This window comes from Nesoenas mayeri, assembly GCF_963082525.1.
Source record: "Nesoenas mayeri genome assembly, chromosome: 4".
NCBI classification, from domain to species: Eukaryota; Metazoa; Chordata; class Aves; order Columbiformes; family Columbidae; genus Nesoenas; species Nesoenas mayeri.
The window spans coordinates 38885922-38900372 of NC_137540.1; the positions used below are offsets into that span (position 1 = coordinate 38885922).

General features: G+C 36.0%; 1 protein-coding gene across 1 annotated transcript in view; it reads left to right on the top strand.

Annotated features, from left to right (window-relative positions):
* GALNTL6 (polypeptide N-acetylgalactosaminyltransferase like 6) overlaps positions 1–14451 on the top strand; it is a gene marked incomplete at its 5' end in the record, with an annotated part of 446353 nt that overhangs the window by 195130 nt on the left and 236772 nt on the right. The window contains one exon of the mRNA XM_080344483.1: positions 8574–8740. Within this exon, the coding sequence (XP_080200609.1) occupies positions 8574–8740 (167 nt within the window). The remainder of the gene's footprint in view (positions 1–8573; positions 8741–14451) is intronic.

Genomic DNA, 14451 nt, shown 5'->3' on the forward strand with positions numbered 1-14451 from the left:
AGGCCTGTACTCAGTAATGTCTACTTGCTTCCCAGCTGTGAGCCACTGTGAAAATAAAGATTGCTTTCCCCTCCATCAGCTCACACCCAAGCTAATTTTATAGCCTTGTCAAATGGCAGCAGAAATTACTAGTTATCACTACTTTATCAGGCTCAGTTGACAAGGCTAGATGGGAACAGAAACACAGTGGGACTGAAACTTGTTGCTGTGAATTGAATACTTTGACATGCTAAGACAATTACTATGTAAATCCTCACTGGAAAATGTTTTGTCCTGGTAGCTTTGTAGAGGACTTGTCAGTAGCTAGGAGCCCAGTGGGTGCTGTAGTTCCTTTAGAAAGGGAAAGAAAAGGTCATATCCGAAAAGGCAGCTCAAGCTATGAGAGTGTGTGCTGGCACAGTTAGTGAGGAAAAAAAGGTTGAAAATCTTTCTGTTGTGCTCTTTCTCTGGTACTACTTGTAAGGGGAGAAAATTGGAGATGGGCTACCTTTATGATGCAGTAACTGCTGTAGTAGGCTGCTGCCTTGCTTCGTAAATGCAGCAAAGGGATGTCTGCAAGACCTTTAACTCCTCCTGTGCTATTATCCATCAGAAAGGGCAGTTTACAAGGTTGTTGATGTGTCTAGAAGGCAAAGAGCCTGGTAACTGGCCAAGGCATTGCTATTGGCATCCCTTAACGTGCATAAAATATTGTTGTTGTCATATCCACAGGGTCAAACAAATTGCTGCTTTTATGAATCAGCTTTTGCTGTAAAGCAGCTGAAATGGTGCCAACCCTACTCTCCTTTCTTATCATTTCAGAAGCCCATTTTCTTTCATTTGCTCTTCTACAGAGGCATGTTCCTGTTAACAGAGAAGCTGTAAAGATGGAGAATTTTGCAGTTCTGCACCTTTCCTTAAGATAGTATACAATGTTTTAGGACTTTTTTTCCTACTTAAAAACTCATCAAGGAGTTAAACAGAACTATCCCTATACCTTGAAGTAAAAGGATGCTATTTCTTTCTTTCTACCTGGTAGAGACTTAAAACTTGAAAGATATCCTAATAGTCTTAGGATTCTCAGTAGTGAATAACAAAGGGTAATTGTAACTCCTTTTTATGAGCAGTCCTCTTTTCAAGTTACATTTTATTAGCTTCCAGGTGTTTCTGTGTCAAGTTTTTTTTGGTTTGTTTTTCCTCGGACAGGTCAGTATTTCAGGAATAGAGGAAGCTCTTGCTATTCTTTTAACCTTCTAAGAGTTTCCCTGCAACTTTGGCTCTAAAATTGTTTAATTCAGAAACTTGGGTTTGAGTCTTGCTTCAACACAGCAGAAGAATTCTGTATCTCAAAGGAATAACTATATCAGTATTAAGTGTTTTAAAGCCGGTTAAAGGGTGTGACAGTGTATCATTTTTGTAGGTCTTGGACTGCTGGAGCCAAATGTCTGGATATGATAGCAAATTGTAGGAACAGCATGCCAAATACAAAGCTCATAGAAACTTCTGCTTTGTCAGTTATGTGTATTTAACATTTTTCACTATACAAATTAGTACAAAAAATGTACCTTACCTTTTTTGTAAAGAAGTTTTGATTTCATGGTAGCCATTTTCTGGGGATTTTTTTTTTTCCAGTTTTCTAGAACAGTAATAAGCTACATACTTGGATCACAGATATCATTAGTGCTGAGTAATGTATCTAATAATGGAAGAGAGAAACAAAGGAGATTTTTTGGCCAGAGATAGTGGAAAGGTACTTACTGCTTTGAAAATTAATTTAGAAACAACTCATGCCCTGGTAGAGAAGTCCTCTGTTTTTAAAAATCTAATCTGAAAGTCTCTATGGGACACATTTAATGATGTAGTATTATTCTTTAATAAGAAATATTAGATATTAAGTTCAGAAGTATCATAGAAAGATGAAATTGATCAAAGATAACAATATTTGAAAGTATAATTCAAGGTTCATAACTTTTGATCCATAGTAATAGTCTTGAAAGTATCATTGTATCTGATTCATCAGCAAATTCATCATTTGATGCCAATTTTTTCATGCATACACAAATCTGCTTATAAAATATTTTTCTGGTAGTTGCTTATCATGATTATTTTCTTCCTAGTTATTTCTACCAAAATGTTTGTATATCATTTTCAGAATTAGCACAGAAATTGTTCTGAGATTTGTTTACTAAACAATGAGTTTTCAGTAATCTATTAACATTTACACTAAGCAACTGTTATTCTCATAACCTCAGCTACTGAACCTATTATTCAGCATTGTTCCATAAAAAAGTGCTGGTGTGGTTCACCTAAGTATGTAATCTTTAAATTCAAGAAAAGACACACCTTTAGGAAAGCATCTGTAATACTTTTTCTGAAGGTCAGTCTGTACTGTTCTATGAAGGTTAAGCAGAAAATGCTTATGCTGAGTAGGAGTGCCTTTCAAGTTTCAATTATGTTCTTCTTCCCCTTAAATAGTATTCCTGCCGTGAGTCCTAGATATGTACAGTTGTTTCTTCACCCCTTTGCCCCCTCCCAACTTGTTGATTCAGGCATTTGAATGCTGCACTTTTGAAATAAATGACCTTGTTTTCCAAAATCTTAAAATAATCTCTTTTGATGGCAGCCAATTATTCATTCTGAAAAATGAAACCAGAAGACTGAACTTGACTGAACTCTGAAAAGTTCTGCATTTTTAAGTGTTTATGGCAAGTACATGATTTAAAAATTAAAAAAATGTTAATTACACACTTTAAATTAAAAAAAAAAAAAAGTCCACCTAGAGAACACAATGGACTTCAGCTTCCCAGTTTGACTTTATAATGGTAGAAGAATGAAGCAGGATTATACTGCAGAAGCAATTGATTTTGGCTTAATATTTCACTTGCCATATGGAGTAATGGTAAGCTAGGTTTTTCCCTTGTTCTGTGTGAGCTTTTCTGACTGATTGCAAGTGGTTACTCGTGGCGTTGTGTGTGCTTAGGGGTGGAGGAGGTATCCTTGCAAGTTACTTGTGTATTTATTATATTCTCAGACTTATTAGGAGGAAAGAGAATGGGTGTATCAGTACAGTGTGTATGTCTGATACAGATACTCCTGCAATTATTACATCGTAGCTAGAAACCATAACCAAGATCAAAATGGTGTCACTGTGGAAGTCAGTAGTGAGATGAAGTGTCTGCCTCCAAGAACGTATTGGAAAGAGGTTCTGTGAGATTGACTAAAGATTATTAATATAGGCAAAATAGTCCTAATCACTGAAAGCCACTGTCTTTTAAAGCTCTTAAGAGAAGGGTTGGCATGTTGCACAAGTATGTTGAGACTGCGTAGTGGAAGAACAAGAGAGACAACATTCCCATCTATTTCTGGATTCTTGTCCTGACTGTGAAATGGGCAAGCTGCTTGAATTCACCACCCTTGTCTGTCAGTCTCTAAAGCCAGGAATAATCCCATATCTGCCCTCTGGAGAACCTTGAAGACCTGTATTTGTTTGGTTAGGGTGTGTGACAGGATGTGCAGGTGCCTGCAGTTCCACTGCACCACATCCTGACGATGTAGCCTGGCACATACCTAGAGATACGAGCATGTATCTGAGCTAAGAAAACTGATCAGTATCTCTCAGAAAACTTTGGGGAAGACAACATCAAACACTGAACATTTAAGCTTCCGGTTTTGTAAATGGTCACTCACCAGCCATTGATGAGAAGGCTACGTCGGTCAGGTAACTGAACAAGGGAAGCTGAGGAAGAAGGAGGTAGCATGAGGTTTCATAACTAGAGCAATTGAATTTATAGGCAGCTGTACCTCAAGTACTACTCAGTGTGTTTCTAAGCAAAGTGAATGAATGCTTCCTCAAACGTTAAACACTAAAAATCCTACTTTATTTGGTTATCTGAGGAAACACAAGTATGGAGGTAAGGATGAAAGTGAGGAAAAATATAATGAAAACAGTGGAAGACTATTCAAATAATGTGCTCTTAGCATCCTTAAATATTTATCCTCTTATCAGTATGGGCATGATGTTGAATATACATAACTACTTAACACTTTCATGGGAATTAATGTGATCAAAGCCAAAGTGAAAAATAAATTTGGCATAGTAATTTCAGGTAGGCTGTTTTAGTTTTCTACCCTAAATCCCATGGGCAAAACTGTCAACTTTCTTGGGAGGTTTTTCTTCTAGGACTGCTTATGTTTATGCTAACAAACTTTTCAAGCAAGCCATTTTACAATGTATACAGAACCGAGTTATCTAAGTCAAATGACCCGTCTTCATTTACCATTCAAATCTATCTTGTTACTGCAAAATTCTCATCAGTTATTTTATAAAATACCACTAGGGCAAAAAATGGTCCTGATGGAAACAAACTGCAAATAGCAAGTAATACCTTTGTTTTAAAAATTATTTTGAAAGACCCAGTAGTTGCACCCTTTTTTTTAGTTCCTCACTGATTGTTGTTGTTGTGAGTTTTAATTCCTCAATCAGAATATGATCTGATACTAATGCTCTGCAGTAATACATTTACCTTTAGCAGTTGTTCTATGATTCTGTGATAATTAAAAGGATAACACAATGTTGATTGACATCAACTGTGTTACAATCTTTTCTTTGTTGAGTTAGATCTTGGAGAAGACCCTTACTTGACTGAAACTGGTGGAACTGCATATCTGTCTGTCTTAAATCTACTAAACTTTTTTTTTAATATGGATTTTAGGATTCACTTCCAGGTCTTTCTGGATTTCCTAGTATTCCAATCTTCAATGAAAGTCAATGTGTTCTTTGGACACTTTATTCTGCCATTCAAACCACCTGAAAAAAACACTTACTGTCCACATAGTGGCTACTTTCATTTAAAGTATGCAGGTAGGTGCAGTGTCTTTGGGTGAGGCTGACAACTGGAGTTCATGTGTGCAAGTACTGTCCTTTTCTAAATCAATACATGTTTGACAAAATTTTCCACTGAAATTGTGAAACTCTGGAAAATAAAATTACTTTGCTCAGCAATATTTTAAATATTTCTATAGGAAGTCAGTTCATTTTCATTTTACATATATACTATAATTTAAAAAGTTTTACCTGATAAACATTTAACACTGTCAAAATTGGATGATAATGGTAATATCTTTTACATAGCATTTTTCTTTTTTATGGTAAACTTACTTTTTATGTTAAGATTGCATTCTTCGGGAAATATGAGATACTTGAATCATAATTTCTCATTTATTTGGAGAATAAAAAAATCTCACTTTTTAAAACAGTAATTCCACTGAGTTGTTAATCTATTAATGGTATTAATTTCAGAGAGTAGACATCTTGAAATCAGAGTCTGTGTTTTGCTTGGGAATGCTTAAAACACTGTTATTGTGTTAGGATTATTTTGGTGAGAACAAAAAGCATGTAGTCTTGAAAGTATGACTTTATGGTGGCTGAAAAATAGAGTATTTTATTAAAAATTTATTAAAATTTATTAAAAGGTATGTTAGAACCATGGAACCAACATAAATAATAAAGCAATGTTTCTTTGAACTCCAAATGTGTTCTACAGAATTTTTGATAATGGACTAGTGTTGAAAGAACACTTCTGAAAATCTTGCTGATGCAAAATTTTTGCAGTTAGTAGTAAAAGTATCTTCCTAGTACCATATCTGAACTTTGCTGATGCTTCTTTGTTTTCTTTAGTAACACATAGATGAGCTGAAGTAGTAGATAAGATAAATCTATGTATGTCAAGATTTATGTCAGTTATTTTTTGCATAGAAGACCAGTTGTCTTTTCTGCTTAATACATGAATCATACAGCTACCTAGACTGTTTTTTTCTATGTTGTAGGCACCATCGATAAATTTAAATATGATAATAGTTAATGTAGTCTTATCTGTGGACTTCACTTTGACCTAGTGATAACTCCTCCTTTGTTCCATGCAGAAAGACCCAGTTGTTATTTTGAAGACTGGCAATGGCTGACAAGAAGCAATGTCTATGCTTCAAGTAGTCTTCTTGCAGCCAGGGTATTTGGCATCACTTCTAAAATGCAGAATACAAAGAACCATGCTAATGGATTTTGAGCAAATGCTGTGTGCATATATGATTATTCTATTGGCAAATCCAATGTCTCAGCAGTGGATGTCAAACTGCATCTTTATTACAGTTCATGGCCTTCTCCTGGATGTTACAATGATCCCATCAGGTCTGTTCTGCAGCCCATCACAGCATAGAGCCAGCTATACTCTGCTATTCATAATGCTGAATAGAATTTCAAATAAAAGGGCTTTATAGTGATGTTCTGCAAGTCTCATGTCAGAGAGCAAGGGGCTAAAAATGAGCAGAATTAAACTTGCTGAAGACAGGCAAGTGGGCCACTGCTGTGAAACCTAACAGACTGTCTTAACAAAAGAAAGAGTTGAAATTTAAGGTTTCATTTCGGTGAATTTGAGAATTTGACCATCTTTCTGAGAAGAAAAGAGTATTTTTGTGGTATGTAGCTCTTATCAGAAGTCAATTCATATTTAGCAAGGTACCTTTGCAACGACTATGAAAGTTAAAGTAAATATAAATGGGGACTAGAGGTTTAAGTGGAATGATGAAGACATATTAAGAAAATGTAAGGTATTTTCCTCTTCTGTCTTCTAATTATGGCTTGCTTTTAAGGTTAATAGAGTGATCTGTTCTGCAGGAAGAATGAAATGGTTTGAAACTGACTCCATCGATGCTGCTTCTCCTCATCATGAAATTATTCTGAAACCATCAATGAGAATATCCAAATCCAATGACCTTTCTCATCCATATACACTTAAGGTTACAATATTGAACTATACAAATACACAAATTTCAGTGCAACCTCTTTCAAAAGAAGTTATACAGGAGGCTAATTGTTATGCAGGAGGCTATTTAAGCTAGGGCAACATTTTTATTTAAAAAAAAAAACAAAACAAAACCAAAACCATTCTGATATATTTGGGTGTTTTGGGTATTATTTCCTTGCCCTTTGTGCTTTAGACATTACAGTCTGCTCATTGCAGGGGGTTGGACTAGATGAACTTTGAAGGTCACTTCCAACCCAAACTATTCTATGATGTCTTTCTCTTGTATTTATGTGGTATTTTGAGGTTGTGTTTGTTGGCTTGGGGTTTTATGGAGATGGAGAACTTTTTAGTTTTAAAATCATGCTGGGAGTTAAAAATGTTAAAGGCAAAAACTTGCTTTCAGGAATAGCATAAGAATTACATGCATGTGTAGTAAGTAGTTGATTTGTTCTGGTCCAAGAAGCATTACTGTTGGCAAACAGCTGGCCAACAGTAGGTGGTGGTTTTGGTGGGTGGCTTTCTTAATTTGCCAGCTGAAACAGCTACATACTAACAATGGGCTTCCTTTATTTTACTTTTTTTCTACAGATAAGAAAAAAAGAATTTTTACTTAATTCTATTGTTGCAGTGTTTCTTTCCCCCTCTCGAAGCGTTAGAATATATGCTTAGCCTTTCTTGTCATTAGGCAATGAGTTGTTTTCTTCAGAATATCCTTGCAAAGTAACTGTAGTTTCTCTAGTATGCATGTATGTTCCATCAGCAAACTACTTATTAAAAAGTTTCAAAAAGTATTATTTATGCAAGTTGATTGTCGTTAAATTAATTGTCACCACGTTTTAGGAAGAAATCACTAAATTACAAAAGTAAATGCTATTTTTTAGGAAAGCATTTTAGGAAAACTAGTTTCTTTACTCACAACTACATAACGGTTATTATTTTGCAAATACAGCTGTAGTAGCTGTGAGTTTTTATTATTTCTTTGGAACACTGGTAGCTGCACAGTAAATTGGTGAATATTGATCTTTAAGTGACATTTATTAAGAGGAAATGCAAACAAAGCTGCAGATGTATGTAAATCAACATTATTACCTACAGCACTGTTTGATATGCATAGTTATTCTTTCTGAAAAGAAGCAAAGTACGGTTTTGTACCTAGAAGTTGTAGATCTAAACTTTTTTTGGTTTGTGTTGTTGGTTTTGTTTATTTATTGGAAAGCTGACGTGTCTGCTCTTAGCAATACCTTTATCAGCGTGTGACTTTCTCTTGGGGAATGCAAATGCCATGTTAGTGACAGAGGAATGTGTCCCTTTTTCCACTTTTTTAACAAACATGAAAGATGAGATCCTATCGGTTTCAATATCCTTAACTTTATTCATGAAATGTTCTCAGCTATTAGAAGAAACTGAACTGCAAGTTCATTTTTCATTTTTAAAGATTTTTCAGATTTTCTTTTCCTTCATATTATACTTCAGAAATCTTTCTGATAATAGGACTTGTGTTCTGGATATAATGTCATAGAATATATGTCCTCTGTTGTTTCACAGGAAAAAGTTTCTAGTGAAGGAAAATAACCTAATTCCAACCAATGTAGTTCAATTTTGGTTTTGTTACTCAGAGTTATTGCATGCTATGAACAATATAAATATTTACATTAACTAGTTATTTTTACATGAAAGTATGCCTTGATTATGCCTTTGGATTTTATAGCAGAAACCATGATGGCTGAATGGCCAAAATGGATGGCAGCTCAGACTTTTAGATATGCTTATAGAATTATTTTCTTCTCTTTTCAGCTGTAAGCACAAGGTGTACTTGGAAAAACTACCCAATACAAGCATAATTATCCCATTTCATAACGAAGGCTGGACTTCACTCTTGCGAACAATACACAGTATTATCAACCGCACTCCAGAGAGCTTGATAGCAGAAATTATTCTTGTAGATGACTTCAGTGACAGAGGTAAGGTCCAGCTGATTTTGTTTTACCTTGAAATTTATAACACAGCGTGGTCCCTACAGGAACTAAAGGGTAACAAGAAGTGAGGAGACAGTAGCTGCTGGACTGATTGCCTTCAGTTTGGTTGCTAGCTGAAATAAGCGTGTGCAAGTGGCTTTTGTTTTACTTACATGAATACCGGAATTCGTGTCAATGGGAAGAAATTGTGAACTGTTCATTGACCTTCATTATTATACTATTTTGAATATACTGTTTCTGAAGTACTGCAAATTTAAGTGTTTCAACATCTTTTCCTTAGGCTTTGCTTTCACTGAGAAAACCTATTAACTTGGGCCAATTTGGATGCAACTCAATATTTTAATGCTGATTTTTTATTGAGTTTGACAGCTTCATATAGTGGTACAAAGCAGCCATACAGAGAAATTAAGCTCTCTTGAATGCAATGTGGAAAACCGCTTAAAAAATTTAATCAAAGTTTACATCATCTATGTATAGTAAAATTAAGAAACCTGCAGCTACTTAATGAACTTTTTTATCATTACTTCTTGAATGCAACACAAATGAATGTTTTGCTTCCTTAAATGACATTTAGCATTTCTTAGGTAAAATTTGTCCACAACAACAATAAAGAACAGGGAAACACTTTTTCTTCCAAATTTCTGTGCATCTTTTAGGCCGTGGAGCATGAAGAGCTTTGACTTTTCTTTGGTGCTTGGAGTTTTTCTAGTTGTTTTTGTTGAAACACCCATTATTAGTATATAGGTGGGCCTTGTTCTGGGGCGATTGATAGCGAAAGAGAGAATCGCATTCTTTGCTTATGTTTTAGGTAAAACCTTTGTCTCAGCAAGAAACTTACAGGAGCAGATTTCTGACCTACTATTGTGAGAAGGCCCTGGGTGAATGAGAGGAATATTAGTAGAGTGCTGCAGTGGAATCATTTTTCTAAGATTTTTAACTTGATATTTCAGGGGTTAGAAAGATTAATGCTGCACATATCTATCTTACCCTCTCATATCTGCCGGTTTAGTTGCAATATGTCCTTTGATGAACTGCCTCTCTATCTGTAATGCAATTTAAGTGAAATTGTAAAGTGAATACAGTTTCGACGGTTCTATGTTTATAAAATCCAAACCATGGATGAAAGTTTTCAAAACAAGAAGTGTAAAGTAGCACAACAATTTTTCTGCAGGCTAACAATTCCCTAGTAGTAATCAACTTACAGGGAAGTCTGAGAGTTGTTTTTATAAGGTGTCTGACAAGGAAAAATGCTCCTTATACCAAGAGAGTAGCTGTTGTGGCTATGCTAGCTCAAAATAGGGATACCATAACATTTTACTAACTATTGTTGATAAGCTTTCTAAAACATCAACACATTTAAAAGTATATCTGCTTCCCAGTTATTAGAAAAGGAAATAATACCAGTAAACAGGGAGTACTGTAACTTCTGCTGCTCTTTTCTTGCCTGCTGTAACTGAGGTTCTGCTGCTGGCTGAAAATATTTTGGGAGTAAATTTTGCCTGTAATACTAATTCCTGAAACGCTATAAAAATCTCCCAAATGGTCTTCATTTCCAGTTATATAAACCTATGTGACTTTTCAGTGGAACAGTTTTCAGCTGGAAGAAGTGGTTCATATAGGATTGAAATGCTTAACATATATATTTGGTTTGAAAATGTGAAAGAAACCTGTTCAGAAGGTTTGTATGGATCTGGGCCTAGAACTGTTGTACCATTAGGAAGATTTACTTATCTGGTTTTTTTAGTATTATTAAAATAAAGATTAGAAATGTGGGTTTGAGTGGTTGCTAGTTTCGAACTAGAGCATATTTGGTACTGTATGTTATAAGAAGAGCAAACACACAAGGAAAAAGTGGTGGCATCTCTATTCTGAATTTAGTAACACTGAATTTCAAGTCAGGTGAATCATTTTGATGCATCTGAAACGTGTTTATTTCTTGTATTTGTAATACTCTAAACTGTACATAACTGAGGCTGTATCATGTTTTCTTCTGCTTTTTTTTTTCTTTTTCATGAAGTGGCTGCACAAAATAAAGTTGGTTTATTTTATGTTGAAAAAATGCTGAGAGAAATCTATCCCCTACCTCTCCCAGTTTTCTTTATTTGAAGTGATTGAATAGATGACTTGTTTACTCTTACTAGTCCTTCACCCTTTAGTTGTTTTTTCTTAGCCTCATGAGAGTAGTAAAGCAGTGTGGAAGACATTGAAGACAGATTAGGTCAAAAATTTAATGTGTGTTCTATTGTCAAAACTGATAGAATCAAGCAAAGTTTACTACAGTATTGCAGCAGTATAGCGGTTAGTGATAAATCAGTATCCCCTTTTATCATTAAATAATTTCTACACAAAGCTGCATATGTCAAATAGCTAGCAAATGGCTATTAATTTGTTTTGCCTAGTCAGTTATGTACCATTTAAGTGAGATTGTGTGTGTTATATTTGTTTCACAGCTTTGTATTATAAAGACAGGGTTTTCTGTGAGGAACCTAAATATTTGTAGATGAAAGTGAGAATGGGATATTTCAGTAGCACTGTTATTTTAAAAGTAGTCATAATATGACAGGTGTTTTTTCTCAAGGCTTTTCTGTTAATCAAACATTTCTTTTTTACAGAAGTCTAAGAAGTTGTTACAAAAAGCCAGTCCCTGCTAGAAATAGACTAGACAAGAAAAAGTAGTATCTTAAAAGCTGTGTAAAAGATGGGTAAAAATGCTGGAGCCCTTTTCTTAACAAATGCAGATACAAATAATGAAATGCACATAAAGAACCTTTGATAATAGATGATAAAAAATATTATGGTGCACAGCCAGGTACCCTGCAGTTTGCTGGTTTGTTTGCAAAATTACTTGTGTGCCTTCATTTTATTTGTATTCACTTCTTCAGCTTTTGTGATCAAAAACTTTAGATAATTCATGTATAATAGTCACCATAAATTATGACATTTAGATGTTATAAAAATAAAAGGACAGCTGGACCTTTTTAAATATCAATATAATGCAAACTAGAGACTTGGTATTAAGAGAGAGGTAAGCAAATGTTATGAAATTTGGAAGTGCAATAGTTGATTATGGACAAATTTAACATAAAAAAAACACATTAATATAAAAAGTCCTCTGTAATATCCAGAAGGAAATGTAGATTTAAATAGAGGTTCCTGAAGTTGCAAAAATATCTTTATAATATATAGAGAGTTTGTATACTTTAATATGATGAAGGAATAGGACGAAGAAAATTGATCAAATTGGTGGAACTCTTTGTTTCAACAAAAGTAACATTTTTGATTACATTGTAAACAGAAGTGACCGAATGAAGGTGATGAAAGGGAACTGAATCTTGAGTTTACAGTTTTACTAGACATAAAAGTATTACATTGTCACTTAACAAGCTCTTTGAAAGAGAGGCAAGTATTAGACATCTATTTACTTTGCCTTAGGAAGCTATTCAAAGGGAACTGACTATGCTGGCAGACACTGAAATTTAAGAATGTTTTTACTCATCCCAAGTGATTGTCAGTTCCTCACTAGAGACTTCCACTGAGTAACTGGATTGTACGCCCAAGTACCAAAGCTTTTTCATGGAAGTTTAATGATACACATACCTTTGCACACTAAGATGTGCAGAATATTTCTGACATTGTGGTGGAGTTTGGGTTGCAGTTCCAATACCTGATTCGCGCAAGCTCTGTATTGCAAACTCTGTGTAAATTAAAGACCTATCCATTTCATTAAGTGTCATCTACCATAGAAAAATGAACACCTTTATGGTGGAGGTACCAACACACCTCTGTGTCAGGTATATCTGCAGTGGCTTTGTGTGCACCTCTGGTGTTACGCGCTTGGTTTCTGAACACATGAGGCTTGTGGAAAGTGGTGTGCCTTTTTTTTTCTTATTCTGAGTCTTTTTGTGCAAGGGAGTTGTGAAATGCGGGGGTTGGATTGCAGGTTTGTTTTTGGGGATGCGCTGTTTATTGTTGCCATGGTTTGCTCTGAAGTTATGGTCTGATAGACAGATCTCTGAAAACACAGCAAGAAACAGAATGTGGGCAACAGTTTTGGGAGGAGAGGACAAAATGAAAAAGGAAGCAAGTTTTCATTGATTCTGTTATGGAACAGCTTGCATTTACAAAGGAATACTAAAAATTCTAATTAAAACTTTAAAACTGGGGCAACATAGATTTTCATAATTAATTAGTTAAACATTTAATGTGGGTTGCAAACACGTGATAAGTTTGTATGTCAGCCTTTATTCCTGTTGTGTTTTAATGACTTTATTACCATAGTCAGGCCTGTGAACTAACACAGCATGTGCTTCTGCATGTAAAGTTGACTTACCAAGCATTTTTACTCCATGATTTTCTGTTATAGCATCTTGTGGCAGAATGCAAACCCCCCTCTCTCCCCCTCCCTTACTTCGATATGGAAGGCGTAGACACATCTCCCTCTCTCTCTGCTGCTTGAGGCTAACAGCTTCTTTTGTTTGACTCCAGAGCCCGCTGGCCAGGGTCGTTAAGAGAGAGGAGAAGGGAGGGCAGAGGTACCAGGGAGCCGCTGGGCGCCCGCGGCCAGTGTGGGAGATGTTTGGAAGCTTCAGGGGCACCCCACAGCCAGTGTGGGGGTGCAGAGAAGCTTCTGGAATGCCTACAGTCAGATCTGATCGGGCTGTAAAAACAGGATTCTCATCGAGGCCTGCCCCTTGAGCGATCCTCTTGGAGTTAACGAGCTGAGCTGCTGCCGCCAGGAGCCACTTCCCCCCTCCCCAGGACGGACACTCCGCTTGCCTTGCCACCATGTGTATCAGTAAAATTAAGCCTCGCAGGGTTGCGAGTGCATCTGCTTTCCGTGCACATTTGCACGTGTATTTATACTTTCTGTGCACATTTGCACGCGTACTTTCCGTGCTCAATACAAGCATAATCGTGAATGTATTTTCCTCCCGTGCTCCCACATAAGCACATGTAATATTCCGTGCATATTTGCACGTGTATTTCTCCTCGCAGGATTGCGAGTGTATTATAAATTTACCCTCGCAGAATCGCGAGCGTACACTTTCCGTACTCACTATAAGTACGTGTATCCCTTTAGAATAATCCCACACCATGTTCAGGCAAGTGTGTACTCCTCCCTGACTCAGAGACGGCTCTGGCATTGTTTTGCATGAAGCCATGTGCATGCACACTGTGGACCTCCTGTGGTATTAGTTGCTGCTCCTTAATAATTTCCTCAACTGATATGCGAACCTGTATTCAAGTCACTTTGGAGTGCTAAAACCCTATTTCTCACTGGTTTAATAAAAGTTGTTTTGGACCCTGTTGTCCCTTAAACTAACCTCGGGGTGCCTCCATGACACATCTATTATAAGAAACAAAAAAATGAACAATTCAACTGCAACAGTGAATTGATCAGCAGTAACAATTATCAAGCAGTTTTTTAGTTTGCAAAAAAATTGGTCAGATTTGCCAAGAAAAAAAAAGTAGCACCAAACAGCTGCTTGTAGGACAGAACTAGTTTCTGTCACTGCCAATGAACTGGTGTTTTGGTGGAAAATGACTATCTGAGAAATTTTCATTCCTGTGTATGAGTCAGTCTCTTCTGATTTTGTCATCTATTACGTTCTCCATTCTCTGTTCCCTGGTTTCACTCAGTTTTCTGCAACACTACTCATTTGCTTCTCTGAATATCATACTGTCCTGTACCTGAT